This window comes from Rissa tridactyla, chromosome 11 (genome assembly GCF_028500815.1).
Source record: "Rissa tridactyla isolate bRisTri1 chromosome 11, bRisTri1.patW.cur.20221130, whole genome shotgun sequence".
NCBI classification, from domain to species: Eukaryota; Metazoa; Chordata; class Aves; order Charadriiformes; family Laridae; genus Rissa; species Rissa tridactyla.
The window spans coordinates 21,311,335-21,337,137 of NC_071476.1; the positions used below are offsets into that span (position 1 = coordinate 21,311,335).

A 25,803-nucleotide genomic window follows, 5' to 3' on the forward strand; every position below is an offset into this window, starting at 1 on the left:
GGGGGCCTGGGGCTTGACGGGAAGCGAGGGTCGAGGCGAGGGGCGGAGGGACCCGCGCTGGAGCTCCCGTCCTGCTGGGGGGCAGCTCGGCCGGTGTTAAGCTCAGGATCGGGCCCCCAAACCAGCTGCCCCACGGCGGCTTCCCGGCAAGGTGGGGGGGACGATGACGATGACGGGCTGCCATTCCTCCCTGGAGCAGATGGTCCCTCGGCAGCAAGCTGCCCCTTCCGCATCGATTACCCGGGCTGGCCGTTTAACGATTGCTTTCCGGGGTTAATTAAACTCTCCTCGCCGAGGGCTGCGGCCCTACCTGCCTGCAGCCCTCATGGAACCCCCCCTTCAAAAGCTGGGGGCAGGGGGGGGTGGGGGACATGAGCCCATGGCTGGGGCTGGGGTTTGCTTCCAAGCCAAACCTGGCCCTTGACATCCATCCCGGAGCGCGGCGGGCGTGCCGGCAGGATCCCGGGCATCCGGAGCAAGGTCAGCTGCGGAGCCCAGCCGCATCCCGCTCCCCGGGCAGCACGGGGTGCCGGAGGAGGGGGTGCCTCCCCCCCGACCCTGAACCCCCTTTTTCGGGAAGCTGTCCCCGCCACCTTGCTCCCCTCGAATTTGGGCTGTGACCGGCCGCGTCTCTATTTGCCATGATTTTGGAGAAAGGCGCGGGATGTTGGGCAGCCGGCCGGGGGCTGTGGAGCCGCGGGTTTGGGGAGTGGGTCGCCAGCGCCCCGCCGTCACCGGGAGCTGCTGCCTCCCGCGTCTCTGCCCATGCCCTTTCGGCGGGCGCTCTGGGTCGAAACTGCCATCTTTTGCCTCATTGTCAGCCTCGCCGAGGTTACGCATCGTTTGCTGACTCACAGCCTCCTGCTCTAATTACTCGGCTTCGCTCCCTCCCTGGAGCCACCCAGCCGGGCCCGGCACGTCGCTTTCTGCGGCCGGGCTGCGCTGTTTGCCGGGGAGGTGGGGGGCTGGAGCACCCCGTGCGACCCCCTCCCTGCCCGCGAGCATCGCTCCGAGTCTCCCAGCGCGGCCGAAAGCCGCTCTCGTGGTCGCCCGCTCCAGCATCCCACTGCTTTCCCTCCCCCGGGATGGTTTTGGGGTGCAGCGGGGAGGGGGGGGATGGGTTGGCAGGGCGAGAGCGTGGCGTATCCAACCCATCGCCCAGGCGTGACGCTGTTGTGGGGGGTGGTGGGGGGGCTGCTCAGGGCCGGCACCCCTCTGGTATCGCCCCACCGAGGTTCACTCGCTCCCGCTGCGGTGCTCCCCGCGAGCATCCTGGGCGTGCGGCCCCCTCCCGGGGCGAGCGGGATTCCGGCCTCCCCCCTCGGCGGCAGCGCCGGCTGGGACGAGCCGTGCACTAAACCCGTTAGCTGAGCCTCTTTGATCCCCGTCTGATATGATCAGCCGGCCGGTAAGCTCTCGGCCGGGCCCGGCGTGATTTCCAGCGTGGCGGCGATTCGAACAGACGCCGCAATTACCGCCGGGGTCGGGCTGTTCTCGCTCCTGCGCCGGCTCCTCCGCGCTGGCTGGGGCTCCTGCCTGCCCAGAAGCGAAGCTGCCCAGGAAAGCACCGTCTCTGCCCTTCATTATTATTATTTTCCAACTATCCTCCCATCCCGGGCTTGCCGGCGCGGCGTGGCGCCGGTGGGAAAAGCCTGCTCTCCGCTCCGGCATCTTGCTGCTGGCATGCCCCTCCAAGGAGAGGGGACCCAAATCCACCCGTCCCAAGGAGGCAGATGGGCGCAGGGGCTCAAGTTGGCCCTAATTAATTGAATTTTGATCTTCTGGTGCGTTCGGGTGGTAATATTGGGGCGGAAACAAGGTCCCTGCAAATCCATCTTGCTAAGGGAGGTGAAACCAAGCCGGGTAATCCGGTGGTAACGACAGCGCTCCAAGCCGGGTAATGCAGTCGCGCTCGCCTTGGGAGAGGAGATATTTTATTTATTTATATAGGAAGAAAAAAAACCCACCCATATATGCGTTTGCACAGGCTTCTGTCTGTCACCGAACGGTACAACCACGCATCTTATCTCATAAAGCCATATTTTGGCCCCTTTTTTTCCCCCCAAGAAAGTGAATTTTAAGCACCGGGAGACAGTGATGGTTTCTTTGGAGCTGTTACGATCTGCCATGTACAATAAATCCGTCTTAGTTTGTGGATTATTGGCCCAATAGACCGTAACAGCTCTGTCAGCCCCTCCTGGCGTGCTGTGTCCGGCGAGCTCAGCCTTCTGTGGGTTTTCCTTTTTTTTTTTTTTTGTTTTTTTTTGTTTTTTTTTAGCAGAAATTTCCTAAGGATTTTTCCATGCCGCGTGCGTGTACAGCAGCTGATACGGAAATCACAGCAGCTTAGTTGCGTGCCCAGGTATTTTGGGGGCGTGGGTTTTGCCCTTTTTTTTTTTTATTTTTTATTTTTTTTAATATCTATTTCTCTCCGAAAATACCCGAAGGCGCACGCTGGAGTCCGAGCCCCCAAAATATGTTGAAGCGGGACGGCGGAGCTGTTGCCCCTGGAGCGCGGCGGGGGGCTGCTTCGGCAGCGCCGGTCGGGCTTGTTGGGGATGGGGATCCAGCAGGATTTCCCCTGGACGGCCCTGCTCCTGACGGCTGTCGTTCCCAGCCCCCCGTGCTTGATCCAAGCCTGGAAAACCAGGATTTCCCGGGGATGGCGTGGGATGGTGTGCTGGCCCCTCCATCCTCCCCGGGTAGAGTGCTGGGTGGCACACGCTGCTGTCACCCCCAGCCTGAATTTGAGGGGGGTCTGAGCCCCCTGGGGAGGGGGGGGAAGCCTATATCCCATCCTGCCCCCATCCTGCCCCGATGCCGGGGGGTCCTGCTGGGTGGGCTCAGCCCAGCAGCGGGGTGGGATGTGGGGCGAAATGGGAGATGCGGGCATGGGCTGAGGTATGGGACAGAGATGCTGGGGCTGGTGGGTGGGGGGATTTAGGGCTGCTGGGGGTGGGGGGGTGACGCACGCACCCGCCTTTGTCCCCGAGACCCAGCCGGGGACGCTTGGGTGGGATTTGGGATGGGGTGGGAGCAGGCTGAGCGCTCGGTGCCGTCAGGGATAGCTGGGCCGGGGGTGGCGGGTGGCCCCCGCCGTGCCAGGGACGGCTGGTGTCGGGGGTGCCGGGGGGGGCTGCTGGCCGGCGGTGCCTTTAAGTCCCCCCAGCCCCTGCGCTGGGGGAGCCGCTCTGGTCCCAGCAGCTCCGTAAGCCCATTAAGAGCTCAGGGAGCCTTACGCCTCGGGGGTCTGCAGGAGGGACTTGCACTACTTCAGCTTAAACCCCTTGAGCCGAAACGGGGCCGCCCGCTGCGGGGACATGGGGACGTCGGCGGCCACCCTCCGGAGACGCCCGTCCCGAATGCCCCGCTTCCCCAGGCCTCAAGGGACAGGGACGGCAGCCCTGGGAGCGCCCTGGCGAGGCGGGGGTTTGGCTTTGATGCGTTAAACTGTGCCGTTGGGGTAGAAAAAGCACCTCTTTCCCTGTAAAATCCTTAAAGGAGGATCTTCCCCCTCCGGGTGCTGAGGGTCAGCTTCACGGCGTGTAGGGGAAAGGCGCGGGGAGGGCACGTGGGTCCGTCTGGGGTGCACGAGGATGGGGAAGCCACGCTGGTCAAGGGGAACCCGGTCAGGAATTGCTGGGGGATTTTTTTTTCTACCCTCAACCTGGCCGTGCCCTATGTCCAAATGTGTCGGAAGATACTGAAGGAGGAAACAAAAACACCCTAAGGATGGGTCTTTGTGAAGTCCTTGGGATGGAAACGCGCCTTCCCCTGCTGTGTGAGCACGGCATTCCCCACACCCTGCCCTCTGTCACGCCGCTGCTTTGCTGACCCCCCGCCAGAAGACCAAGGAAGGTGTCCTGGACAGTCCCGAAAATGCCGGTGGCTCATCCTCGCTGCAAGGACAGGGTTCTTTCTGCTCGATCCACCCACCGCCTGCAAGACCAAGTTCCCCTGAGCTCCTGCTGGCTGGGGGGATGGAGTTTGCTGGGGCTCCCTGCCCAGCTTGTTCCCACAAGCCCTGCTCGTCCCCCAGGCTTGCTCGGGCTCGTCCACCATGGAGCGTGTCACCCAGGGCAGGACTCCCTGGCGTGGCGGTGCCAGCATGGGGAAGAGGGAGCAGGAGGAGATGGAGAAAGCAGCAGAGGGAGGAGGATGTCCATCGTGGAAGCCGAGAACGGGCACTGGGGACATCAACCCTTTGGGTTGGTGCCTCGTGCTCTGGAGGAGCCATCTCAGAGGCTTGCCAGTGCTGCGTCCAGAGATGGGGAGGTGGGTGTTGGGTTTCAGGGGGACATAGGGTCAAACCCTTCTGCACAGGTGAAGGAAGATGGTTCTCTTGCAGGGGAGTCACCGTTTGAGCAGGCAGGTCCCTGGGGGAAGGCTAGGGACTCTGAACCCACCCTGGCCTGGCTGGGGAAGGGGTGGACCACCACGGGGCAGGCACCAACTCTGACAACCACATCCAGCTTGTTCCTTGCCATTCCAGCTTGCCACCTTGTTCCTCAGCTTTTGGGGAAGTGAGGAAAGGCAGGAGCATTGATATCTAATGGTAGTTTTAATTGTAGACCCTCAGAACTTGGGGCCAAGAAGGACCATGAGTCCAGAAGGATGCTTACGCCCTGTAATCAAGTCCCCTGGAAGCACATCTCCAGTGGGATAAGCTCAGCACATCGAGCCCTTTCCAGCTCCCGCAATGCGGCATTTCCTTCATGCTCAAGGCTCGGCCTGGCAGCTCTTCCCTTTCTTCATCCGTGTTGTGACATCTTTTAGATGGGTTTTTCCATGGCGGCTCTCCTCGAGGTCACACCTACAGTGAGCCCCTCTGTTTCTTACCGTGTGTCCTGCAGTTCTTTCATCTGAGGGTGTCCCCCCGGTCCTGACTTGTGTCGCAGCTGGTGGTGGTGGTGGTGACCCCTTCCTCCTTCCCAGGTCCCCCACTCTGCTTTCCAACTGTCTTGTGGCTGGTTCTTTGAGATCTACCACCTTCACCTGTCTCCCGTCTGCTTTTTTGGTAAGGCACAGCGCTTGTCTCCACAGAGAATGGTTTGGGTTGGAAGAGACCTTCAAAGATCATCCAGTCCCTTCTCCCTGCACTTCCACAATATCTTCCACCAGACCAGGCTGCTCAAAGTCCCGTCCAACCTGGCCTTGAATGATGGGGCATCCACAGCTTCTCTGGGCAACCTGGGCCACGTCTCACCACCCTCATTGTAAAACGTTTCTTCCTTATGCCCAACCTAACCCTGCCCTCTTTCAGTTTAAAACCATTGCCCCTTGTCCTGTCATGACGGGCCTTGGTGAAAAGTCTCTCTCCATCCTTCTTAGATGCCTCCTTCATCTATGGAAAGGCCACGGTAAGGTCTCGTGGCTGCGTGTGAGACACACAGTGAAAACCTAAGCGTTTTGTAGCAGTCTGAATGCTTTCTGCAGCCAAACTGGTATCCGATCAAAGACAAGCTGGGCCATGTTGGTGCAACCCCTTCCCGCCGTGCCACCACATCCCTGAGGCAGGAATTCTTGTCCCAGCAGTTTTCTGGGAACTGTTTTCCTAATGACTCTTCCCATCAGGTTGCCCAGGACTGCTGTTCTTCCACCCTCTGCTGGCACGCTAATGGGAAGGAAGAGACCCTTCCTCTTGGGCTGATTCCTGAAGAAGCGTCAAGAACCAAGAGGGCCGTTAGACATCTCCTCCCAAGGAGAACTTGGCTTGGGTAGCTGCATCGCTTGTGCTCCTCTGGCCTCAGACACGTACGCCCATCCGAGAGCACGGCATGCGTTCGGTGCAGCTCTCCTTCCCAGCAGTGGTCCTGGTTGAAGGTGGAACTTCTAGCTTATGACATCACAGTCGGTTGCCATCAGAGCTGGGATCGCGGTGTCTCACCATGGAGCCAGGGCTCACTCTCCCCAGATCGTGGTGCAAACCCTCCCTGTGGCTCCGCTCTCCCAGAGGATGAGGAGATGGTTGCTCCCTGGGCTCCAGCAGGTATGAAAGGGAGGAGCGTCATCTCCTTCCTCTTTATCCTGGGATGCTCCAGCTTGCCCATCGTGTTGGTCCCTGCACCAATATAATTTCCTCGACTACCCTCATCCTTGAGCGTGTGGATGGCTTGGGAAATCTGGGTCTAGTACTACAGCTACCTGTCATGGAAAAGCCAAAGGGAAGGAGAAGGGCATTGAGGGTCGCAGGAGACCCGAGGACCAGTGAAAACAGTGTCTGAGATGTTCCCCAGGGTGAACCGAAATGATGGAGCACCTGCAGGGCATTACGGGTCCTGGAGGTGTCACAGACTCTTAGAATTGCCTGGGTTGGAAGGGACCTTTCAGATCATCGAGTCCAACCATCAACCCAACACTGCCAAGTCCACCACTAAACCATGTCCTTCAGGACCACGTCTACACGTCTTTTAAATACCTCCAGGGATGGTGATTCCACCACTCCCCTGGGGAGCCTGTTCCAATGCTTGATAACCCTTTCGGTGAAGAAATTTTTCCTGATACCCAATCTAAACCTCCCCTGGCACAACTTGAGGCCGTTCCCTCTTGTCCCATCGCCTGTTCCTTGGGAGAAGAGACCGACCCCCCCTGGCTACACCCTCCTTTCAGGGAGCTGCAGAGAGCGAGAAGGTCTCCCCTCAGCCCCCTCTTCTCCAGGCTGAACACCCCCAGCTCCCTCAGCCGCTCCTCACAAGACTTGTGCTCCAGACCCCTCACCAGCTCCGCTGCCCTTCTCTGGACACACTCCAGCACCTCAATGTCTTGTTGTGAAGGGCCCAAAACTGGACACAGCCCTTGAGGTGGGGCCTCACCAGTGCCGAGCAGCAAGTGTCGGCAGCAAGTGTCCCCGTCCCCTGGTGCCCGCTGGCCTTGCGGCAGCAGCAGCAGCAGCGTTCCCTCCGCCCAGGTCCCCAGCACCGTCCTCTTGCTCAACCTTTTCCAGCCCGGCACCCAGAGCCCGGCAGGTCATGCTCAGCTCGCCGGCGCTGCCTTGAGTCGTCCTGGGCTTCCCGGTTTCCATCCCCACCACCTCTGGCAGGACCCGGCTCCGCGCTGGGGTCACCCGTGACCTCCCGGTGGTGCCGGGGAGCGGGAAGCTCCCCGGGGCGCACGGCAGCGAGTGCTTGCATCCGAGCTAGAGCGCGCCGGGGTTTGCTCTGTATTATTCTGGGTTTAAAAGGAAAAAAAAAGTGACTGCTCTTTCCCAGTTCCTGCATTTCCTGAGAGCAGCCTCGCTCCTCGCTTATCTTCAGACAGCCTCAGGGGTATTCCCTGGGAGTTTGGGAGTTTAATCAGGCATTGCTGGGGCATGTGAACTCTGTGCCGAGTCGCCGTTCCCATGGAGGGGAGCGCCTCGCGCAGATATTTGGGTTGGCGTGCCTGGGCTGGGGGCTGGGCTGGCTGGGAACGCGCTGCTCCTTTTCCTGGGGATGCCACTGGGAATGGCCGGAGAGTGACGACCCGCCTGGCCGGGGGGGTGCCGCAGGCAGGGTGGCTTCCCGGGAGCACCCACCGCAGCGGGGCTGGCTGTGCTGGGGCGCACTGGGGCGGCGGGAGGGAGGGAGGGAGGGAGCCTTCGTCCCCTCCAGCCCTGCCTCTGCCACCTGCCTCCTTTTTTCCCCAACCCATGGCTTTTCCTTGTAGCATCCCGGGCGGAGCCCACCGGTCCATCCAGACATCCTGACCCGGCACCCGACTCCGCTGCTCGCTTTATTTCGGGTGATTTTGAATTCATCAGAGAGTCGGGACCCGGGTGGGAATGTCCGATGCCGGGCTCTGCTTTGCCGGTGAAATCGAGGGCTTTTGTTGCTGGCTCTTTAGCAGGCAGTATTTCTTTTTTTGGGGGCTGGATATATTCCTGGCAAGTAAAATGACGGATGCTCTGTTTCGTTTCCAGTGGCAGCGTTTCAGATTCCTTGCTCCAGGGCAGGAGCCGAGCGAACTCTGATTCCGGAGCAGCTCTGGTACCTTGGCAGCTTAAAGGCCACGGGGTTTGCTTGAATGACAAGCGGCACCGAGCGTGGGGAGAGCTGGGGAAAGGCGGTTTTGTGCGGCGTGCCCTCCATCTCTTGCAGGAGCGAAAGCCCGGCGAGTGGGGAGGCAGCTTTTTATTGTCTTGGCGCTTGGCAGGTGGAGTGGGTGGTGGTGGAAAGGCGACGCGCAGGAGGACGGCGAGCGCGGATGCTCCCCGAGTCGCTGCCGGGTGGATGGAGAGAAGGGCAAAATCTCGGGGCACGGCTGCGCATCTTCTCCCCGGGAACTCTTGGGCGCCTCTTAGCCCGGCTCTGCCCGCACCTCCCGTTGTGCCCGGCTTGGAGGGACGGTGCGGATCCCGGCTGAGCTGCATCCTGCGGCATTGGCAAACCCAAGCCATCGGGGAGGATGGGACCTGCCGGTGGAGCTTCCCTGCCGCCGGGGATGCCGCAGCGCTGGGGATGAAGCGCGAGGGATGGGGGTCCACAGCCCAGGGGGAGTCAGGGGGGGTCAGAGACTTGCCTTCCTGAGGCTTCCCAGCTTTTTTTGGCCCATCTGGATGGAGCTGAGGCAGGTGGGGGTCTGCAGGCAGGGCCTGGGATGGCACTGGCAGCGGGCAGGGTCTGCCTGTCCCTGCTGGAGCCCCCCTGCGCTTTGTGTTGCTGCTGGAGGTGACCCCGACTGCGGCCGGCGCAGGGGGGCTGCTGGCAGCTGGACAGCGAGACCTTCCCTCCAAAACCCCTCAAGCTTCTCTGGTCCACTGGGCTTACTGGGAGCCATTTCCCAGGCACTGGGGAGGCTGTGATGCCTGGGTTGGCCAGCCCCATCGCTGTGGCGAGTTTTGGCTGTGCTCAGCAAGGCTGTGGGGCTGGGAGGAGACCGAGCTGGACTCCCCAAGGGCTGCGGGGTGCCCCACTTGAGCCCTCCCAAAGAGGAGCTGCTCTTCTTCCCCCCCCCCACCCCAGCCCTGGCCAAGCAGCCTTCCTCCCCTTTCTCTTCTTCCTCCTGTTTCCCTCCTGCCAGCGAGGCCAAGCAAAACGCGATGCTGACCAAAAATAACAACCGCCGGCAGATCCAGACAATGGATAAACCCGGCGAGGGCGAGGGCGACCCGAATCCTCCCAGAGGAAGACGGGATTATTTGCCGTCCTCTTAGACATCTGTCAATAGCTGCCGTTTTCGACCCCCGGTGGCTTTCCGACGGGGCCACCGCCTTCCTGGCGGCAAAAGCAATTCCTCCAAAGCGGTCGCCTTCAGGAGCGTCTGCTCGGGCGGGATCGCACACCTTAATCCCACCAGCGCAGAAGCAGCAGGGATCCAGCACTCCGGGGGGTTTGTGGCGTGAGCAGTGGAGATGCCTCTTGGATGGCAGTGTTTTCTCCAGCCCACAGAGCCAGGCTGGGTGCTCCCTTGCTCGCACAGCTCCTGCCTCGCTTCCCGGCGCTCGCTTGGTCTGTGGGGCGCAGGCGCCGAGGTGTCAACCCTGCCCTGCCACCCTTGAGGTGGGGAGGGTCTCGTCACTAAGGACCACGAGGTCCCCACCGCCCCTTAATGACCAAACTCAAATGCACTGAGCTCACCCCGGCGCTTTTGAGTGCGCGTTCCCACTGCCGACGCGCTTCTGGCTCACTGGTGGTGGTGGTGACACAGGTGCTGGCATGGGTGCGCTGGCCCTTCCCACTGCCAGCGCTCCTGGGACCTGGAATAGCCCCTCGCTTTGTGCTCTGCCACTGTGGAGATGCCTGGCAGGATGTGGAGGGATAGGGTTTTGAGAGAGGGGGGAGCACAAGGGGACCTCTCCAGGCTGGGGCTGCTCTTGGAAGGGGCACTGCTGGATTCGGGCACCATTGGAGGTGTCGCTTGGAGGTGGCAGTGATTGGTTTGGGCGCCACTGGAGGTGGCACTTGGAGGTGCCACTGATGGATTTGGGCATCATTGGATGTGGCACTGGTGGTTTTGGGCACCATTGGAGGTGGCACTTGGAGGTGGCACTGATGGATTTGGGCACCACTGGAGGTGGCACTTGGAGGTGCCACTGATGGGTTTGGGCACCATTGGAAGTGGCACTTGGAGGTAGCACTGATGGATGTGGGCACCACTGGAGGTGGCACTGATGGGTTTGGGCTCCATTGGAGGTGGCACTTGGAGGTGGCACTGATGGGTTTGGGCATCATTGGAGGTGGCACTGGTGGTTTTGGGAATCGTTGGAGGTGCCACTTGGAGGTGCCACTGATGGATTTGGGCACCACTGGAGGTGGCACTTGGAGGTGGCACTGATTGGTTTGGGCGCCATTGGAGGTGGCACTTGGAGGTAGCACTGGTGGATGTGGGCACCACTGGAGGTGGCACTTGGAGGTGGCACTGTTGGGTTTGGGGCTCTTTGCCATCCAATATTCCCATGCAGCTGTGCCTACAACTTTTTTTTCTTATTTTTAATGAACTTCTCGGAGCTCTGCGCCTGCTGATGAGTCTCTCCGTGACCCGGTTAGCGGTTAGACCCCGAGTCATTTCCGCTGTAATCGCCCCATCTGTTAACGGGAGTGATTCACACGTCTCAGCTTGGCCTTGGCGGGCTGCGTGTGGGTCTCCCCAGGGTGAAGCCTTGCCTGGGTCCTCCGTCGCCCTTTGCGGTGGCTCTTGGGGCTCCTGCAGGGATGCCCGTTGTCGCTGGCATCTGCCACCGGGCAGCGCCTGCCCCCCATCCACCTGGCCCCGAAGTCCTTGGGTCATTCAGCCTGGTCTCCTCAACAGCACAGCCCTGAAATCACTTTGGGGACCTCCCTTGGTGGAGGGGACGCTGGAGACTAGCTGGACCAAAGAGGGAGGGACCCTCCTGGTCCTTCCAGGAGGGTCTGGGGGGGGGGGGTTTGCAGAGGGCAGGGGGGGGTTCTGCGAGACTGGGAGCGATGCCTCATCTCCCGGGGGGGGCAGCAAAGGCGATGCCAAGGCAGGGGGAGTGGGCGAGCGGCAGAGAGCCGTGCCACGGCGCGTGAATGTCAGATGCTGCTTGGCTGCGAGCTGGGCTCGTGCGAGCGCAGATCTGTTCAATCCCATTTGGAAAGGGAGTGGGGGGGGGGGGGGGGGAGAAACAGGAGGGGGGGCCCTTCCCGAGGCTCAATCTGGTAGGTTTTAGTTACAGTCGTTTTAGGATTTGGGCAGCGAATTGGCGCAGCTTTGGCACGGGGAGGGGGGATGGATGAGCGCTGTGGTGGGGGGGTGTGAGGCTGCCAAGCCTCCCTCATCCCCCCGATTTGGGGAAGCGGGGGGGTGGAGGGGGTGGCGCAGGTGGGTGCAGCCCCCGGGCTGAGCAGCGCGGCCGTCACCCGGCTCTCTGGGCAGCAGCTGGGCGAGCGGAGGAGGGGAGGAGGTGCCTGGCGTTGTCCGCGGGGCACCCGCAGCCCTGCAATGCTTGGGTGGACGTTTCAAATCGCGTTATCTCCAGAACCGCCCGGCTCCGGCCGCTCCGAGTGGCAGCGGAGATAAGTGGATTTCCAGGGAGCGCCTGGTCGTCTGACATTTAAGACTCCTTAATCCACAACCCCCACCCCGCAGAGGCGGGACGCAGCCACGTTTCCCAGCCGGGTGGCGGGGGGCGGCCCCAGGCACAGGTCGGTCCCCATGGTGGTGGCCCCGGGTGTGCATGGGGACGGGGAGGTTCAAGGATGCGCATGGAGGTGATGGTGTCTCTGGGGACGTCCTTGTCCTCTCCGTGGTGGTAACCTCCTTGGAAGTCCAGGGCATGTTGGTGATGGGCTCAGCCTTGCTTGGGCGTCCCTACATGTCTGACCATGCCGGCGGGTTGGGAAGCCCTCAGCACCCGTGGTGATGTGGGGAAAACCCCCACCAGCGGGGAAATAGACACCTTTGCTGGAGGCCAGGCACAGGAGCCCAGTTGGCCGACGGGGAGGTGGCATCACCTCCTGCCTGCTCAGCTGGGCATCTGCAGGGTGGCGGCATGGCCTCACCACGTCACGCATGGCTTCACCACATCACACATGGCCTCACCACATCATGCATGGCCTCACCACGTCGTGCATGGCCTCACCACATCACGCATGGCCTCACCACGTCACTCATGGCTCCACCACACCGCCCTTGGAGTACGTGCCTGGCACGGTGCGTCTCTGGCCCTTGCTGGCCGGGCTCTGTGTGTGTCCAGAGCTGCTCTTGGGAGGCACCACCAGAGCCGAGTGGCTGCCTGCGAGGAGGAGTCAGGTGAAAGCCACTCTGTGCGCCATGATGATTCGCCATCTGCTTCCAGGGCTAACTCCAGATGCTGGATTTAATCTTCCATAGCGTTTTTAATTCAGGAGTTGGCTTCTTAATGTCCCTCAGTGCCTCCTCAGCAGCAGAGATGAGCTGAGCGGCTGCCACAACTGGCCCGTCGAAGGATGTTCTGGAGCACGGGAGATGAACTATCTCCATACGAGTTACCCATCTGGCAACCCGTCATACCTCTGGCTCGTTAACCTGTGGACGCCCAGGGTGAGGCTTAGCATTTACGACACTGCCCAAACCTCCCCCAGGCCTGGGCGTCCACTCTTGATGTCCAGAGAAAATGTAGTGGGCGACGGGTAACTTCCATGTTGCATCCAGGAGTGGATCTTCTGGCTGGACCAGTTTCTGAGCGGATTAATGCGAAGAGCAGAGTTTGGGGGCTGTTGGGTTGACAGAGAGGATGACTTGCAAACAATGTAGGTGAAGGACATGCTTGTCTTTGCCTCAGGGTGCCCGTGCCTAGTTATCAGGCACCATGTTCTCCCTGAATGGGTGTCCTGCGGGGATATTCCACCTTGGGAGATGGTGGTGGCTTGATTTCTCTCTTGGTTCATCTTGTTTCCCGCTGTGGCTTTGGCAGAAGTCTCTGCCCTGCCAGCAGTCCCCGTGGCTGGCTCTTGCCTGGCTGAGACCTTGGCATCTCAAGACTTGATGGTGCTTCCTTGTGTGGTCGAAAAGGTCCAGTAGCCCTTTGGTCTGGCACCTGCTGCCTGACTTGTGGTCAATGAGGCTGTGATGAGACCTCACCGCCTGCTTTCAGTTGACCTGTGTCACCCAGTGGAGGGAGCAGCAGGTTGAACTGTGCTGTGGAAATGGGGTGCCTAGAAGCTGAGTGGGGTGTTGTGGCACTGGGCGTGGAGCTGCTTTGAACCTTGTTCTGCTGGTGCTTGTTCTCTTGAGCCTTTGACCTGGGTTGGAGCTGCACCCTCTAACCCACGATGGGGCTATAGGGTGGTGGTCCTGTGCTACCTGCTGGCTTTTCTCATCCCAAGGTGTGTTTCAGACACCAGGATGCCTGAAGGGATCTTGGGTCTCCCCATGCATCACTCCCACCACCCATGGCCCCACAGTCCTGGCCATCCCGAGGTCCTGGTCATGGCTGTTGGTTGAGGAGCACGGGGCCCATCTCTGGCCCCTCTCTGGAGCCATGAGTGGTACCTCCAGCTGGGAAGGTCCCTCCAGCTGCAGCCTCCGTTGACCTACACCCTTCCTGGGATGCCTTGGAGAGGGGCAAGTGCCGGTGGTGGGTGCCCTCCTTAGAGCTGCCTGTGGCGCAGCTGAGCCTGTCCATCTGCTTGTCTGTTTGTCTTTCCATCCATCCATCCATCCATCCATCCATCCATCCATCCATCCATTTGTCTGTCCATCCATCCGTCCGTTTGTCTGTCCATCCCCAGGGCTTTGCCGGGGAGGTGGGGGCCGCGCTGGGTGGGCAGCCGCGTGGCGAGGGGGAGGAAGCAGGGACAAAAACCCGGCAGAGGGGACAATTACCGCCTTTCTCGAGGCTGAAAAGACGCCGGGGTCCCTTCCGTCCTCGTCCTCCGTCTGCTCCGGGCGGACAAAGCCGGCGGCCCCGGTGCCCACCCAGTGCCCAGAGATTAGAAAAAAAGCCGAACTTTTATTTTCTCCCTTTGTCTCCGGCGCCCGGGAGCAGCTCGGCGTCGGCTTTGCTGCTTTCTTCTCCCTTTACAGCCGTGTCTGTGCACAGCTGACCGACCGGCAGCTTTTCCGGGAGGAGGTTGATTTATTTAAAATTAAAGGAAAGCAGAAGTTCTTTCTCGAGGGCGACGAGACTTTTTACGTCGGCAGGAGCTGATGGCTTTCCAGCGACGCGGTGAAATAACACAGGGGAGCGGGCTGGAAATCACAGCTTGTCATTTTTTTACGAGAAGCGAAGCTCCTCTTCCTGCTCCCCTCTGCCGGTAAATGGTGCCTGCAATCAGGGAGACTCTTAGTCCGTCGTCTGGGGACGGTTTCTCCGGGTGCTGGACCACCCGAGCTCCTTTTTACAACCCTTACTGTGTTTTTTTTTTTTTTGGAGGCATTGGGACAGGCAGAGAGGCCCGGGGCAGAGCGAAGCGGGGTATGCGGGGTGGTGATGGCTGAGCTCCAGGCGTGACTCCCTTTCTCCCTCCTCGGACCATGCCGCTGCCTCGGCCCAGATGAGCATCCCGGGCTGGCGGGGGCTGTTTTTTGGGGTGACCCATGGAAATGGATCTCGGTGGGAGAGGGGAGGGTGAAGCGGGTGACACCCAAGGGATGGCCTCGCCTGGGTGCTGTGGCTCCCAGGTTGCTTGAGGCCCCCGGGGCTTGCAGACCCTGTGGGTCAGGGGGATTGCAGAGCAGGGGGGGTGCGGGGTGATGCTGGGAACCCTCTGGGTGTGTGCTGGGGCCTCCCGACCTTGGCGGTGTCCCCTTGAACCCTGGCGTCCCTCCAGGCTGCTAAGCTGCCCGCTGCACGAAGCCGGGCGAGGGAGCCCATCACGTGCCCCTTAATGCCGCGGCCGGCACTAAGCACCTTCTGACAGGGAGGGACCCAGATGACGCTGCCGGCGCCTTCCCCAGGGGATGGGGGTCGGAAAAGGGGCAGAAACGGGATGGGGCGGGGGGCGGGGGGGGACGGGACGGGACCTCGCCGTCTTTCCTCGGGTCAATCATAAAGAAGGGATTAAGATCATTAATTCCTCCCCCCGCTGCAATTAGCAACCCCGGCCGGGCAGAGGCTGGCGAGGAGCAGCTGAGACGGCTGCTGAGCTGGGTGGTCCCGCGGTGCCGGGGTTGGGGGGGACACCCCCTTCTGTGCAAATTAGCTGGGCACCCCACGGCAAGCGGGGCCTGGGGTTCCCGGGGAGGGGGGGGACAGCGTAGGGACAGACCCAGCACACGGCGGTGCCCGGTGCCTGCCGCCACGGAGGAGCTGGAGGGCAGAGCGGGCGGCTGCAGATGGCGGGAGCTGGCGGAGGCAGAGCAGCGGCCGGGACAATGGCGGGATTGTGCGGCGGTGCCGCTCGGCATGGCACAGCTCGGCACCGCACCCCGCACCAGCAGCTGGGCACCGCCTTGCACCGCTGGGGCGTCCCCGTGTCCCCGCGGGTGGCGGGGGGCTGCGCTGGGTGGGCGGGGGTGCCCTCGTCCCGCAGTGCCACCCACCGCAGCAGCGGGTGCGCCGGGGGACCGTGCTCCGGGCTCTGCAGCCGTCAGCCCCAGCAGGAGGAGGCTGCAGCTGGTGGGGGCTCGGAGCCGCTGGCACCTGATTTACGTGGCGGGGTGGGAGCGGCTGGGGAAGACCTCCTTCCATGGGGGAAGGCGTGAACTGATGGCGGCGGCGATGGCAGCGTGCCTGCGGACAGTGTCCTCCCTGGTTTGGCACCCAGACCCCACCGTCGTGTGCAGTGGGAGTGGGGGGACCCCTCGGCGTGGCAGCCAGCCTCACGCGGGCACGGCTCGGGCTCTGCCGGAGCGACGGGAGGCGAAGTCCTGCTGCCCCTCCTGCTCTGCTGCCTGTCGTGGCCGGAGAGCCCCGGTTCATGCCGCGGCAGCCACGAGGCCGGTAAATCCCGGGCCGATGGGTGCCGGCACTTGGCTCCCCGCTGGGGCGGAAGAGGTGCAGGGCCGCAGGAAAGGCGGCCGTGGGCGGGCACGAGATAACGCCGCCGGGCGGTTTTATCTCACATCCTCTCGTCCGGCGCTTTTCCTGCCGCACTCCCCGCTCCGGCCCCAGCACCCGTTGCTTGGGGCGTTAAGGTGTGACCCATCCTAACGCCTGCAGGGTCGGGTGTCCCCACCTTCCCGGCAGCGGGGGACGGGGGGTCCAGCTGCAGGGCCCATTTCGGATGCTCCCCGGCCTCGCCGTCGCCCAGCACCCCCCTGCCCGGCCGGAGCGCGCCGCTGGGGAAGGGCAGTCTGTCCTGCGGCCGCAGCCCTCCCTCCCCACGTGGCCTGGCGAGCTCCCGGCTGGAACCTGAGCCCTGCATCGATCCGCGCTGCATCTTAAATCCCGCAGCAGCTGAAGCAAGCGGTTTTTAGCGCGAGGGCGGCGGGGGGGGCTTCTCCACAGGCGAGCCAGCTCTGGCACCGGGGTGAGACGGGCTGTCTTCCTCTGCCATGGTGGTTGGCGCGGGGGACATTGTCCCCGTCAGCGTTTTAATGGCGATGCCCCTGGCTCGGCTGCCGGGCCGTGTCCATGGCGAAGGGTCCCGGGCTGCAGCAGGGGTGGCTGGGGCTGCATCGCGGCTCGGCTGGGACGAAGGGGACACGAAGGGTGAGGGGTGAGCAGGGGTACCCCTCGCTCAGCTGCATCGCTGGGTCCTGGCAGAGCTCTCCGCACATGGCTGCGTCCCTGCTTGGACTCCAAAGGGGAGGCAGCCAGGATAGCCGGGATGGAGAGACAGGGCAGGCGAGGGGCCTCCTGCCGGCACTGCCCTCCCCCAGCTGCTGCCGGGGTGGGGACGTGGGTTCCTGCTCCGCTAAGCCCTGCAGCTTTTCTCCTCTAAAGCCTGATTACTCCGGCGGTGCCTGTGCGTGCGTGCGTGCGTGCTCCGGAGGGGAGGAGGAGGAATTTCACAACAAGTGTTTGCAGCCACGCTGGGCCCAGCTGCCCCAGAGCCGCCCCAGGGATGGCGGCATCGCCCCCGCTGTGGGGAACGGCGCCGAGGGGGGGCTCCCACCATTGCCGCTGAGCCCCTGCCTCCGCCACAGCAGCCGGGCGCCTGGGGCAAGGCATGCCGGGGCACGGCAGGAGGTCAGCAGTGGGGCTTGGAGGTGGACACTGTGGCTCCTCGTGGGGCTTGGAGGTAGATGCTGCAGCTCCCCATGGGGCTTGGAGGCGGATGCCATGGCTGTCCATGGGGCTCGGAGGTGGACGCTGTGGCTCCTCATGGTGTTTAGGGGTGGATGCCTTGGCTACCCATGGGGCTTGGAGGTGGACGCTGTAGCTCCTCATGGTGTTTGGAGGTGGATGCCTTGGCTACCCATGGGGCTTGGAGGTGGATGCCATGGCTACCCATGGGGCTTGGAGGTGGATGCCGTGGCTACCCATGGTGCTTGGAGGTGGACACTGTGGCTCCTCATGGTGTTTGGAGGTGGATGCCTTGGCTACCCATGGGGCTTGGAGGTGGATGCCATGGCTACCCATGGCATTTGGAGGTGGATGCTACAGTTCTCCATGAGGCTTGGAGATAAATGCTGCAGGGGCTCGGCGATAGCCACTGCAGCAACCTATGGGGTTTGGAGGTGGATGTTGTGGCTCCCCATGGGGCTCAGAGGTGGATGCTGCAGCTCTTGGTGGGGTTTGGAGGTGGATGCTGTGGCTCCCTGTAGGGCTCGGAGGTGGACACTACAGCTCCCTAGGTGGCCTCCTTCCCCTGCCCAGCGCTGGTGTGCAGTGGTGGCCCAGGGACAAGGGTCCAGGAGGAGGAAGAGGAGGAGGAGGAGGAGGGTAGGGGGAGCAGCCCAGCATGAGCAGGGTGAGCAGCATCATCTGGGAGGGCGCAGGGACACGACGGCTGCAGGGTGGGGACCAGGCACCCCTTGCCAGCTTGGTGACATCCCACGGGCGGCCGTGTCCCATGTGGCATGGGGGCCGCATGCCGCTGGAGCGGAGCAGGAGATGAGCCCCGTGACTTCCCTGGGGGTGCAGTCCCTGGGGGAGGAGAGCCGGGCACATAGGGCCTTTAAGCGTCGTAGTGCCATTGCTCCCAGGCCAGGACTTCCCCAGTGACCCCCCATTTCTATCTGGATGGCGACCCTTTTAAAGAGCAGCGGAACGGATCTCCACCGAGGTCCGTTCCCTGGAGTTCCTTTGTTTGCGGCGCTGAGACTTTTCATGGCAGGGGGAGGAAGAGCCGCTTTGAAAAGCCCGTTGGCTCTTGCCAGCGCTAACTGTCTTTTCTTTTCCGCTTGCAGAGCCGCGTGTTGTGTCCCAGAGCCACAGAGTATGTCTGTGCACTGAGATCGGACTGAAGCCCTCTGCGGCCAGCGCTGGAGGAGACACCCCGTTGATGAGCGTTCCCGTCTGAGCTTTCCCTGGTGGCCGGCGGGCTGGTGCTACCAGAAGGGGCTTTGGGGGTCTTTCGCTTTGGCGTTGGGGGTGGGTTTTTGGGGTTGTTTGTTGTTTTTTTTTTTTTTTGTTTCCTTTTTTTTTTTTTTTTTTTTTAATTTTGGGTTTGGTTTTGTTGTTGTGCTCTGGGCACCATGTCAAATTCGGGCTCCCATCAAGACACTGGGAACAAGCCAGAGACGGAAAAAAATAACCAAGATGACTCTCAACCCCCCGTCAACTCCGAGAGGAGGAACAAAAGTGGAATAATAAGTGAACCTTTGAACAAAAGTCTTAAGAAGTCCCGTCCACTCTCCCACTATTCCACCTTTGGTAGCAGCAGCTCGGTAAGCGAACATTCAGAGAAAGGCAACCCCTTAGCTAATGGCAATGAAGCGACTGTGGATAAAAGTCATTCTACCTCAAAGCACAAAAACATCTCTAGTATGCTGAGCAAATTAGACCGGGTGTCGGAGATCTCCTCAGAAGGACAGACCGCCCTACAACAGTTTGCTCAGTCGACAGAAATGCTCAAAAGAGTGGTACAGGAGCATCTCCCTCTAGCAAGCGACCACGGGACTGGTATCTCTGACATGGAGGCCGTCTCAGCTGCAGAGACAATGAACGGCCCCTCTGATTTTCCTTACCTGGGGGCTTTTCCCATCAACCCAGGCCTTTTCATTATGACCCCTGCCGGCGTGTTTCTGGCAGAGAGCGCGCTCCATATGGCTGGCTTGGCAGAGTATCCCATGCAGAATGAGTTGGCATCTGCCATCAATTCGGGGAAAAAGAAACGGAAAAGATGCGGCATGTGCCCGCCCTGCCGAAGACGGATAAACTGCGAGCAGTGCAGCAGTTGTAGGAATCGCAAAACTGGCCACCAGATTTGCAAATTCCGAAAATGTGAAGAACTCAAAAAGAAGCCTTCTGCAGCACTGGAGGTAACCGGCCCCTCTCAGGCACCCTAACCCCTCCTCGGGCTGCGCTCCTGGGTTCGGATCTTGCCCTAGATAATAAAACACCTGGTACTTCTTACTTTTTTATTTTCCCCTTTTCCATTAACAGTTCTCACTGTGAGATGTGTGCTCTCCCCTGTGCCCCCAGCCCCCACCCTCCCTTACGTTACTGGGGTTGACTGGCCTGGGGAGGAGGGCTGGGGTCTCTCCTGGGGGTCCCCGGGCGCGCTCTTGTCCCCTTTGCAGACGCGGGTGGCAGCGGGCAGTGCCGCCATCCCTTGTCCTGGGGGGGCTGCACCTCCCTGCATCAGCGACCGGCTACTAGGCCAGTGATGGGGTGGGAAGGTGGGGAGGCAGGAGGTGGCTTTTCGGGGCAGAGCTTGGGGGCAACCAGTGGCGGTGAGGCCCCAGCCAGGATGGCTCCGGTGAGTCCATAAGGCACCAGCCGAGTTACCGCAGTCCGGCACCCAGCCGAGCCGGGAGCACCCCTGCTCCTGCCGCCGCTGCCGAGCGCGGGGATGCCTTGTTCCCCCCGCAGCGTGAGGCTTGGGGCGGTACCTGGGCTGTCACCGCCTGTCACCCGTGGGGACCACATCCATCCGTGGGTGTTGCCTCTTTCCTTGGTTGCTGCGAGCCGCCGTTGGGTTGGGGTGCCGCCTTGCCAAATCCTCCAGGGAGGTGTGTTACGTGCATGGGGAGTGCAGGAAAAGTCCGGTGGCTCGGGTCGCCACGTGGGGCTGAAATTCAGCTGGGGCCACGGGCAGGTGCCCATGGTGGGGTGGGGTGGGTGCAGGATGGGTGCTGGTGACGCTGGGATGCGGAGCAGGGGTGGCACAAGGGCCACCTCCGCTGCGCCAGAGCCTCTTTCTGCACACCCATGGCTGCTCTGGGCCAAGACCTGTCCACCGGGTCCCCCACGTGTTAACGCTTAAGCCGGGTTTGATTTTTCCGGGAGCTGATCCTGCCGTCAGCTGTGCCGATGTGCTTCTTCCTGCCGGGGAGCGCATCCCCAGAGCTGGCAAAAACTAAAAAGTCACCCGGACATCAGCTGGATTGCGTATCCTGGCGGGAGGGCATTGCCCGTCCTCTGGTCCTCCCAAAGTGACAACCCACCGTTTTCTTAGCCACGTTCTACGTTTTTCAATTAGCATCAGCTCTGAATGAATAGCGAAGGTGGGGGGGGGGAAATAAATCTGTTTGGGCGGTGGGGATGAGGAGAGGGGGACTGTGTCTTTCAAAAACCGCTGTATTGCTAAATTATGTTCTTGTTCTAATTTGCTGAGTCAGTGATCTGGAAAAAGGGAGAAAGGGAAAAAAAAAAAAAAAAAGTTCATCTCTTCCAAAGAGTCCTAAAGCGGGTCAATAGACTCGGAGCTCGCAGCAGCCGGAGGAGCCGCTCCCTTCTCCCGGCGCTGCACCAGGTCCGGGGACAGTACCGTGAAACGGTCACCCACTTGATTGGTTTCTCCATCCCGCAGATGGCTGAGAAATTGGAGCCACTGAAATAGGCCTCTTGGTGCAATAGACTTGGGCCTCACCAAGGATGGCTCCCCATCCCTCCTGGGTGCGACCATAAGTGTGTTGAGGCTGAGGAGAGACATTTTTCCTGTGGGGATGGATGCCTGGGCAGATGTGGGTCACTCCAGGGCATCACCATCCCCTTTTCGGAGCAGATATTCCCCTCTGTCAGGATATCCCTTTGCACCGTGTGTTGACCTTGGTAGGGTTGAAAGAGATTGTGGCTGTATGTGGCTGGGTTGAATGAGGCTGTGGCTGTATGTGGCTGGGACAGGGTTGCTGGGATCCTGGCTGATGTCCCAAGGTCACCCAGGTCAATGACTGGGTTGTTAAACCTCACCCCACGTCAACCAGCCTTGGCAATGGGTTGCGTTGGGCCAACCCTAGGGCAGCCACCGACACCTGCCTTGTGGTGGAGACCCAACTGGAGGCGGCTCAGCAGCTCCACGGACCGCTCGTCCCAGTGGGGTGCCATCACACCGTAGTGCTTGATATTGGGACAGGAGGGGCCATTCGCTGACCCTTTATATGGAGCTGAAAAATTCACTGGGCTTTGTGAAGCTTCGTCCCCCTCTGTGGGGAGCTGTGCCATTGCCTGGGAGAAGAGCAGCCTCGGTGACTCCAGTCTTGCCAGCCCGGCATGTCCAGAGGAGCATCCTCGGAGAGCCCGGCCAGGGGCCGCAGCTGTGATTAAAAGTTGATCTAAAATCAAGCAGTAAAAAAAATAGAATTAAACCTTTATGGCAGCATTAAAAAATGGGCTAAATCCCTCTGCCGCCGTTAAGCTTTGTCTGCACGTCTACAGAGCCCAAATAACCGGTTGCTGCCGGTGTCCCGGTGGTGGCCGATTGAGGCAGGTCGGGTGCTCGGAGCAGGCACCGACCAGGCTCCTCCGGGCTCTGCCAGCCCCAGCCGCTGCGGGTAACGCCGAGGGGGCTGGGGGGCAGCCCCGGACAGGCTTGTCCCCGGAGCTGTAGGTCACATGAAGGCCATGCAGAGCTGGGATTTGACTCAACAGAGCTGTTCTCCATCTGTAGAAGCCTCCTTGGAGTGCCTTGGTGCCCCAGCTAGCGCTGGTGTGAGGGTCACTGCCACCTTGACGTGAGTTTTATGGAGAGAGACTTTTCACCGAGGCCTGCAGTGACAGGACAAGGGGCAATGGTTTTAAACTGGAAGAGGGCAGGGTTAGGTTGGGCATAAGGAAGAAATGTTTTATGCTGAGGGTGGTGAGACACTGGCACAGGTTCCCCAGAGAAGATGTAGGTGCCCCATCCCTGGAAGTGTCCAAGGTCAGGTTGGACAGGGCTTTAAGGAAACTACTGTAGTGAAAGATGTCCCTGTGCATGGCAGGGCAACTGGACTAGCTGGTCTGTGAAGGTCCCTTCCAACCCAAGAGATTCTGTGATGATGGGGACGAGGGGGGATCTATCCTGGGCATCCAAATTAGAGCTGGTTCTCCATCTTCCTTTAATAACGAAGGGGCAGAGGTGTTTAAGGTGGCCTGTATCAGACGTCTCCTTTCAGACCCATTAGGAGCCCCCTGTCCCCTCATTCCTCTCTCCTGGGATGATGTCTCTGAGTAGGTGGTCTGTTCTGGTGAGTCTGCCACGCTCTGTCCTGCCAGTTCTGCGTCCGGTGCCTTGGGTGGGATCCAGCATGGGTGGCATGCTGTGCCACAGCCCCGTGCATCATTTGCCAGAGGCATTTGTGTCTTCCTCAGATGCCTGATGACATGTTGCAGAGACCTTTGGGGTAGAAGTGATGACTGCAGCGCTCTGCTCCTTGCCTGCCCCAGCTCAGTTTGCCCAGAGGACCAGGCGTGGGCCGGGAGTGGGAGATGCTACGAGCTCTCAGCAGCCTAGCTGGGCACCATGGGCATCTCTTGCCCATTCTCGTCCTTCGCCCCCCTCCCCTTGCCCAAGCCCCGTGTTTGGGTCATGGTCCCTGTGGAAGCGAGCGCGCTGGGGTCCACTGGGGTGGGGGGAGACGCTGCCCTGGTTACTCATTGAGGCTTGGGGGGCATCCTGATCCAAGAGAAGGACCCGATGAGAGCCGGCTGGCTCCCGCGTGGGGTTAGGGACCTGAACGTGGCATGGGTTTGACTCTTGGGACAACACATGAGGTGGCCTGAGCCCTGCAGGGCTTGATGCCAGGAGCTGGGGCTGGGGCTGTCCCCCCACCACCCCATGGCAGCCCAGCCTGCTGCCCCGTGCCCGTCACCGCAGCTTGTGGCTTGGTTTCCCGTTGGTGTCCCGTGCTGGTTTGGAGATGCAGGAACTGAAGGGCCTTCTGAGGCACGTCTTCCGGGCGGTCGCGTGGCCCTATCTGCTGGCTAGCATGGCTTGGCCTTGCCTGAGGGTGGCTATTGGCATTGAGAGACATCATGGTCCTTGCGTACTCCCACCCGTGGTGTCGTGAATGTTGTGCAGGCTTCCCACCCCCACCCAGCTGGGAAGTGTCCCAGGTCCTCCTTCCAGAAGACCGCAGAACTGTTGGGGGCATGGCTCCCACACCACCTTCCCTGGAGGTGGCTTCAACAGGGTCCCGTTGGACATCAGGCCCTTTGTTGCGTGTGGGATCGAGCCTGGTAGGACTTGGACTGTGTTAGCGGCCACCTTCATCCCTCTTCCTGCTGTGAGATGCCGAGAAATCCGTGGTGGTGCCGTCCATAGTTGGGGGGAGGTGGGGGCTGGCAGCGAGGGGGCCGCCGTGCCGGGCCGTGCCAGCTCACCGCGGCCCGGCCATTGTGCTCGCTATCGGCCGGAGGGGAAGTCGGGGGCTGCGCCATTGTGCCGGCCACGGCGCGGGGATGCGGGAACAATGGCCGAGCTGCCGGGGAGGGGAGGGGGGCTGGCGGCGGGGGGACCCCCATCTCCCTCCATCCAGCATCCCGGTGTCCCAAGGCCGGTGAGCGGGACGCTGGGACAGGGATGGTGGGGGGGAAGCGCGGGTGCACAATCCTGGTGCCGCGCGGCTGTGCCGGACCCGACCTAACGCCTTGTCCCTTCTTCTTCTGTCCCCCTCCCTGTCTCTCTTCCTTTCCAGAAGGTGATGCTTCCTACAGGAGCCGCGTTCAGATGGTTCCAGTAGGAACGGGAATCCCAAAGCTCTGTCATCCAAGTGCAATGTCACTGCTTGCTTGTGTTGTCTCAGGCAAGGGATTTTTGGCTGAAATGAATGGATGCACCTGTGTCTCTTTAGAACCAAAAATATTTTCTCGCAAATCTCATTCCTGTTTTTATAATTTTTTTTTTGGTTTTTTTTTTTTTTTTTTTTTGCGTTCTTTTTAACATCTTCGAGTCCTAGTCAGACATTTAACTGCTTTTCAAATAAAAATAATTAAAAGAGAAAAAAAAAACAAAAAAAACAATGGATCTGTAAAGTACCAAGACTTAATAGACAGAGTATGGACAATCAGTTTCTTTCTGTGTTTTGGTGTTGATGTTGTTTATGTGTGAAAGATGCAGTACTTGTGTAGGGAATGTAAATTTACAGTAACCTTTTAAAATCTAGTTACTAATAAGCACTACTGTAATTTAGCACAGTTGTTTAATTGCACCCTCATTTATACTTTTTATTTGATTCTTTCCCATCATACAATAGAGTGGATAGTTTCTAGAATGCCTCAACTTCATGTTTATAAATGAGAATATGTTTAAAGCGATGTAGTATCCCTTTTCCTAGCCATTCACCTATGTAAGTTTAACCCGCAAGAGGTTCGGTATAAAAGGCGGAAGAAAACAATTGCTACACAACCGGCGGTCTTCGAAAAAGGAAAGAAGAATTTAAAAAAAAGAAAAAAAAAAAGAAAAAAAAAAGAAAAAAAAAGTCATTGTTAGTTTATTAATATAGAACAAGAAACACTGCGTACAGAAAAACCTCCTAATTGCAACGGTTTACTCCTAGAAGTAATTTTTTGTAAACTTAACTGAAGTTAAAAATCAAAATAAAAATAATATTGCAGGATCTGTGCTGAAGCAGTTACGAAAAGTGATATTTCTCTTCTGTTCAAATCCCCGTCTCTCCAGCTCTCTCTACATCATTAAATTGAAATGCTGTTTGTAATGTTTTAGCGATCCAGGCTGTTTTTGTGAATAAAATGAATGCATGTTTTGTGTCATGATTTACAGCTTTGTTATTTCTCTCCCACCCCTCTTTCCAGCTCTCCGGGCCCCCCCAATGCCGACAGTGGCCTGTTCCCCCCTGCCTCCGTGTGCCCTGTCCCGCGGGTGACGCTGCTGACGCGCGGCCGGCCGGGGCAGGACGGTGCCATGGGCCGAGATGGAGCCACCCCGGCTGCTAAATCCCTGCGGTTAATCCGGGCAGCGGCTGGGATAAGCCAGCTCTGGCTCCTCCCGGGGATATTTCCCAGCGTCACCCGCCTGGAGTTTTACCAGGTAGGGCAACGCCATGTGTTTTGGTAAAGCCAGGTCATTAATGTGCGACGGGGAACCGTGGCCAGGCTCGTTTTGTGGGGATGAGTCTGAAACGAGCTCCTGAAGGTGAGTGGGCTTGGGGAAGATGAGCGGCTGGTGGCACCCATGGATGGGTTGGCATTGGGCCGGCTGGAGCCATCCAGGGTGGTGGGGACGTGGGATGGGCTCGGCTGTGGGCAAGCCGGCGAGGTCACGGCTGGTGCTTGGGGTGCCACGCTGAGCACGGTGCCCGGCAGGTGGGCTGCCTGCCTCCTTCCAACCCCCCGGAGGGTCGTCCCAGCCTGGGGGAGGAGGCAGAGCTGCCTGGACCCTGCCGTGCTGGGAGGAGGTAGCCGGAGCCTTTGTCCCTGGCTCCAGCCATGTTTGGGCCAGCATCTGTTGACCAGATGTGCGCCCGCAGGAGGCGGAGGGCGGGGGGATGACGACGGTGCGTGGGCTCCGTCCCTGCAGGGCAACGACCTGCCGGGACCCAGCAGAAGGGTCCCTGGGGAAAACTGCCCTGAACGCCACCTCCAGCAGCCTTCCACCCCGCGGTGCCTGGCAGGGGGGTTTGGTCCCTGGGCACCCAGGTCACGCTGATGGCCGGGTCCCGGGTGCCCGGGGG

At 60.3% G+C, this 25,803-nt stretch overlaps 1 protein-coding gene across 4 annotated transcripts in view; it reads left to right on the plus strand.

The window, feature by feature from the left end:
* Positions 1-24,886, plus strand: part of CXXC5 (CXXC finger protein 5) — a 38,538-nt gene extending 13,652 nt beyond the window's left edge. Inside the window, exons 1-3 of one of the 4 annotated variants that reach the window (XR_008468882.1) lie at positions 15,937-16,331; positions 18,157-19,314; positions 23,812-24,886. Coding sequence is in view for 3 of the 4 variants with exons in the window: in XM_054217664.1 (XP_054073639.1) it covers positions 18,445-19,230; positions 23,809-23,853 (831 nt within the window). In the remaining variant the exon portion in view is untranslated. Of the gene's footprint in view, positions 1-15,936; positions 16,332-18,156; positions 19,315-23,808 lie in introns of those variants that run through there. The other 3 variants (XM_054217665.1, XM_054217663.1, XM_054217664.1) reach the window with 3 other exon arrangements.
* Positions 24,887-25,803: the final 917 nt, after the last annotated feature.